The sequence below is a fragment of the Haliaeetus leucocephalus genome, unplaced genomic scaffold, assembly GCF_000737465.1.
Source record: "Haliaeetus leucocephalus isolate CR32 unplaced genomic scaffold, Haliaeetus_leucocephalus-4.0 Scaffold187, whole genome shotgun sequence".
NCBI lineage: Eukaryota > Metazoa > Chordata > Aves > Accipitriformes > Accipitridae > Haliaeetus > Haliaeetus leucocephalus.
In genome coordinates, this window is record NW_010972623.1 from 379,123 (window position 1) to 385,122 (window position 6,000).

The 6,000-nt window shown below is 46.4% G+C and overlaps 1 protein-coding gene across 7 annotated transcripts in view; it reads right to left on the reverse strand.

Annotated features, from left to right (window-relative positions):
• ABCA1 (ATP-binding cassette, sub-family A (ABC1), member 1) overlaps positions 1 to 6,000 on the reverse strand; it is a 95,731-nt gene that overhangs the window by 75,366 nt on the left and 14,365 nt on the right. For 6 of the 7 annotated variants that reach the window (XR_774212.1, XM_010565208.1, XM_010565206.1 and 3 more), the window contains 2 exons: positions 4,317 to 4,463; positions 3,969 to 4,213 (listed from right to left, as the gene is read on the reverse strand). Coding sequence is in view for 6 of the 7 variants with exons in the window: in XM_010565208.1 (XP_010563510.1) it covers positions 3,969 to 4,213; positions 4,317 to 4,350 (279 nt within the window). In the remaining variant the exon portion in view is untranslated. The remainder of the gene's footprint in view (positions 1 to 3,968; positions 4,214 to 4,316; positions 4,464 to 6,000) is intronic. The other variant, XM_010565209.1, reaches the window with a different exon arrangement.

The following is a 6,000-nucleotide window of genomic DNA, read 5'->3' on the forward strand; positions in this document are numbered from 1 at the left end:
GGCTCCCAGGCACTCCTGGTAACAGTGCCAGCCTCTGCAGGATGAGTTTGGGATACTGTTTCCCACCCGTTATTTTTCATGCACCTACTGTATGACTACTGGATGAGAAACTCCACTGACACCATGCCAACAAAGATGCCAGGAAGATGTCTCACTATCTTTGGTTTCTGTTTTCACAATAAGCAGTGTAGTGGCAGCACACACACAAGCCACTAACAGTGACAGCCTGCTTCATTCTGCATTAAACAGTGATCTGGCTCCCAGAGGTCAGAGATGCTCAGACCTAGGACACTAACAACTTGTCTACTCCTTCCCTTTTCAGGATCCCCTCACAGCTGCTGCCAGGATGATGTAGCAGGACTTTTCCTCCTGTTGACAGAAAGGTGGCTGTGAAGCCAGGACAAGACATTCCCTCTGCCAGCATCGATGGCCATGCTCTGGCACGCATCACGGCCCTCTGCCACCCTGGCTGTAGGCAAGGAGCATGCATCCCAAGTGACTGCTACTACACTGCCTGGGGAAGAGTGGTGTCAGCTGGGCTTGTGGAGGCTTCTCAGGGCAACCAAGGAGGCCAGAAAGCCTCTTGCAGCCCTGCGACTACTACAGAACCAGCAACAAAATGCTGCCCTTAAGATCAAGCCCTGGCTTGCTTGGAGAAATATCAGCCCCAGCCACACCACACTGGGGGGGTACAATAGTGCCCGAATGGCCCTGTTGTTGAACGGGGAGCCTGGCTTCCTGCACACATAGCTCCTCTTTCGCATGCCTGGTGATGGTTAATTACAGATTACACAATCATGAAGGTAACCACATGTGGGCTGTATGCTTCTGCACAGGCAACATGTCTAACTTTGCAGATTGACAGGCTTGGGGAGGACCGAGAAAGGCGGGATGCAGCTTGGACTGACCAAGTTGCACCTTTACAGCTGAAGACTGCTGCATCATGGCAGCCAGTGAAATGCTACTTAGTGAAACACAGCTGGCAACTGCTGCACCAGAGGCTTGCACAGGGTCAAGCTCAATGTGTCAGCAGCATTTCAACAGAGAGTTTGGACTCCCTGGCCAGCCTCTTCTGCTGTTCAACAAAAAACTGAATTCTCTTCCTTTGCTCCTAGAGGTCAGTAGCTTCCTTCCTCTACTGCTTCCTGACCTTCCTGTGACAGCACTTCTCATCCACTTTGGCCTTTGCAGAGGAAGACACAGGGATACTAAAGGAGACACATCTCACTCCTATTCATACTAAATAGATACTGAAAAATCAAGTCCCCTCACCCACTTTTGTCCTGCAACTACTAGACCAGCCTGGTAAACAGTGAAATGAATCTTCAAACCTCCAGCTCCTCTGCTACCCCTGCTCCATCTGGAGTTGAACGAGGAACATCCCATTTGCACATGGCAGGTGAATTCAGAGGCAGCACTTGGCCAAGAACAAACTGCTCCTAATTTTACTGAAGCTAGTCCCCAAAGCAAGCCCAATTTACACCAGTTGGCTGGTGATGCAGGGTACAATTAAATATTGAGATCTACACTGTGTCAACAGGAAATCTGTTGAGCAAGAGCTAACCAACTATCACCCCATCTCACTGCCAACCACACTCCCCACTTTTATGGTCCAGTTTCAATGCAGGGAGCTACAAGCAGCTGACCAGTCTCTCCATGCAAATTTGAGGTGTCCTATTTGCAAGACAGCAGGGAGAGAGAAATGTTTTTGCACAGTGACCCCTGAACATGATTTTTCTTTCCTCCTCTCCCCCTGTAAACTCCTTCCCCCCATTCCAGTGCAGTTGGAAGTTATCCAGTACAAAGTAACACTTGAATTGCACACTCAGGCTGAGCTTTGAACCCAGCTTTCGCAAGGCAGCCCAAACTCACAGCAGCCAAGGAGACGGTTTGGTGGGAAGCAAAGGCTAGCCCACACTTCTTGTGGGAAGAAGGGTAAGGATCAAACTATTTCTGGGCTACAGCTTCAGTTAAGTACAAATGGGAGAGAGCCATCACCAATAGACCCAGCTCAAGGACCCTGGTCTCCTAACAGTAAAGCAAATAGATGAATCAATGTGCAGCCATGGTCACAGCATGGCAAGAAGAGATATTCTGCTACTTCTCTGCCATTTTCTGTTAAGTGGCCTTTCCTTCTTGACATCTTCATGTAAAGCCCAAATGGGAACCATAATGAGAAAAATCCCACAGATACAGGAGCCACACAAAACCAAACAATGTCTCAGGCCTTCATTGTGAATTGACCAATAGTATCAGTGTGGAATAGAGACTATGAGCAGTTTCATGCCCTTTGGGCTACCTCATGGGAAACTGATACAAAAGGTGCCAGAAGATACCAAGAAATAGCTAAGCAGATCCAAGATCATGGCAAAACTACAAGCAGGAAGCTCTTTTTCACTGACACACACTTAGCCTACTGATCACCAAAGGATCCGAATGCACCTCTACTGCCCAGTAAGCTAGCCTACAGATACCTTGACAGGACATATATGCTAGACTCAACTTCAAGTAACCTTCAAACCTGATGCATTATTTTCAGAAGACCCTGACAAAAAAGCCATCATTCTCAGTGTAAAACTTAACTCCTCTGAAATCTCCTCCTGGCTTAACCAGTTTAAGCATTGCTTCAGAGGATGCATCAATGTCCTAGAGTTCCCCTAGTTGCTAAAGGCAGTCTGGGATTAGGTCAAGATTAAGATCTCTTAGTGGCAAGGAGGAAGAAACTGTTTTCAGCTCTAAGAGCCTAGGTTACACAGGCAATGGCTAAGAACAGCCTATCCTTTTTAGGAGCTGTAGCCAGTTTTGAGACTACCTTCCCCAGCTCCATTGCAACATTCTTCTAAACTATGAGGCTGTTCACAAGGTCAGGATGCTGGCCCATACATCCAGAGAGCAGAGAGCCTCACTCCTTGCAGCTGATAGAGCCCACAGTCTCTCAACTGGGCATCCTGCCCTGGGAGATCAAGGGTCCTGGAGTAAGGCCAAAAAACATGCAAATCACATAGCAACTCCTGCCATCACTGGCAGCTCTGTAACCACAGAGGTATACAGGAAAAGTCAAATATGCCATGAGCCCCCTTTGCCTGGTTTTATTTAAGAATGGACTAATTCCAGCTATGAATTCACTGGACACAACTCCTATGAAAACAAGCCTCAGACACCTGAGCAAAGACTTCAGAGACTGTCTCCATCTCCAGTGGTGAGTACGATAGCCTCGCCCCACCTCCTCTCCCTTGTGACTCTGAGTTTCTAAAACAACTCAGCCACAACCAGCTGGCAAGTAGCCTGACATTTGCAGGGTTCAGAAAGCTTATCAGAGAGACCACTTTCCACTCACCACCTCAGTAACTCATGTTCTCTTCACATTCCCTACTCATACCTCCTCAAGGTCAGATTTAACAGGACAGATCCTCTGCACAGACCTGTTACACAGGACATGCCCTTGTGCAACACAGTTATCCCCTAAATCCCTGGAGAGGAAATAGCATGTTTTCTATGGCTTTTTGCTGTCTGCAGGAGTTACAGCATCCTGTGAGGTCTCATTAATGTAAAGGCAGAAGAATTTTAAGAACACCATACTGGATTCATGCTCCTGTCACCACAAGAAGAAACTCTTGTTGCATATTTTCTATCTGAAGAGGTTATTCCCACACGGCTAACAGATGGTGAGGCCAGCACTTAAACTAATCAGAACACACCTTGGTAGAAAAACCAAGTTGCCTGGATTTGTCTCCAAGCCAGTGTAAGAACATCTCTCATGCCAGTCACTTAAACTACACCTCCTGTTGTAAAGTTACAAAACAGGCTTGGGTTTCTCTCCCTGATTAAAGAGATTGCAGATGCCTGCTATTGCCTCCACCACTTCTGCCATTACAAAGTGGCACAATTTTGTTGCTGTTGTTGCAGCCTGCAGCATTCAGAAGCTTTTGGACTCAAGCACACATCCCTGCAGTCTGACAATGCCCTACCTGCAGAGCTGAGCAGGTCATGGCACAGGTTTTCATTTCATATCTTCCTTGCTGCACATGGCAGTCACACACCCTCTCTGCCTGGTCTGACATGAGCATTTCAGTACTCTGACTCTCTCTCATGCTGGGATTCAGGACAGAAGTCTTGATCACCTTTGAGCCCTCTGGTTTCTGTCCACCCACCACTCTCTTCAATTTGAATCCAGTCTTTCCAAAGGCAGACCCAGTTGCTCTGCCAGGGACCACTAGAGGTAAAACATTAAGATACAGGACGTTTCCCCGTTCTGCTGAAGATCAAGCTACAGGGCTACAACTTAGACCTCAAAAACCCCTTTGGCTAATACTTACAGTCTGTCGTCTTCTGTAGGTGAAATTCTTCCATAGCAGCAATCCCAGCTGCGTCCAGAAAGCCATCTTCCTTCAGCAAAGCCTAGGAGCTCCTTTTGTGCAGCAGCAGTGGCAGTACAGAGCAGAGGTGATGTGGCTGGGCATTAACTGGGGGGGGGGGGGAACAGGTGGAAAGGAAAAGCTGTGTCAGTCATAACAGAAGAGGCAACAAGAAAGGGGAAGGTGGAGGCTACACTGTGTGACCCCATGTAACCCTGCAGCCCACCATGGCACTCCCCACTGCTGCCTTCTTACCCCATACACTCCAGCCAAGTCTCACAGGTCTCAGTAAGCTCAGATTTAGACTGTCTCTTACCTCAGAGCTCTGAGGCACAAAAGAATGCAAGACCTGCAGGACAACAGTTTTCTCCCTTCCTGCCCAAAAATTCCAGGAGCAGGAACACCCCAGAAGGAGCAAAAAAAAATCATAGGCTTTGAAAGCCAATTTAGAGACCCCTCTGAATGAGACTGAGCCATACAATTCAACCCTTTTTTTTTTTAAGCTTCCTTCCATATTTACTTTTATCATGGTGAAAAGCCTGCTGCCAAATTAGGAAAGCCTTTGTTTTGAAGTCCAGTCAACACCACCATTTGTAGGAGAAAATGCTATGCTATCAACAGGTGAGTGAGAAACATCCATTTCCTTGAACGTCAGTGACTAAGAATGACCCTGCAGCCATTCATATTTGGATAAAGTGAATGGAAAATTGCTGTTGAGTCAGTGTTCAGGTCTTGCAGCTACCTGGCATCCACTACTGTTGTGAACTAGCTGCATTCAGTATGCACCTTGCAAGAGTATGAGAAAGCATAATGGGTTAAAAAACATATTAATCTCTTCGGTGGCTATTAATAATAGCATGGTATAGGCTTGCGTACACACAGACTTTCAGCAAGACTCAATAAAACGGAAAGGTGAGCTTATAGCACATTAATTCTGGAAGAAAGGTTTAATGAAGTTTAACTAATTTGGCATAGCTTACTTTACTTTTGAGTTTGACGCCACTTCAGATTAAGAGTAGTTTCATTCTGAGTAAGCGTCCACACAGGAATTTAGTTAATCCACATCAAATTAATTCTCATTTATGTACTTGAATACACTCTGTTGACAGGCTCAGCGTTAACAGGACAGCTAGCAGCCGATCCAACACACAGTGAGCGACCATTCCCTCCAACATCTGTTAAACTGGGAACACACATGCTTTTGATTCTAGTGTCCCACATACCAGTACCCTAGCCCAATCAGAGTTGCATGCCTGATTGCAAACTGCATTGAAAAGGTTCCCAAAAATCCACAAGTGTGCTAGGAACATAAGACTTCCTCAGGAAATGCTCTGACCAGTCCTACACTGGAGTAAGACGAGATGATAAATGGCCATTCTGGATGTGAGCTTTGTGTTAATGAACACTTGGGGCCTTCAAGTCTCATCGAAAAGTAAATTCCATTATTACAATGACTTGCAGATTAAAAACTTGTCTCTAATAATATAGGTCTGTGTTACAAAAAAGTTTCCCTAACGTGACTAAGAAAAACAATTAAACCCATTACACTGAGTTCTACTGATAATTACACTGTAGTATCCCAACAGGACAACAGTGTTTCTTAATGCCAGTACGGGGGGGGGGGGGGGGGGGGGGGAGAAGAAAA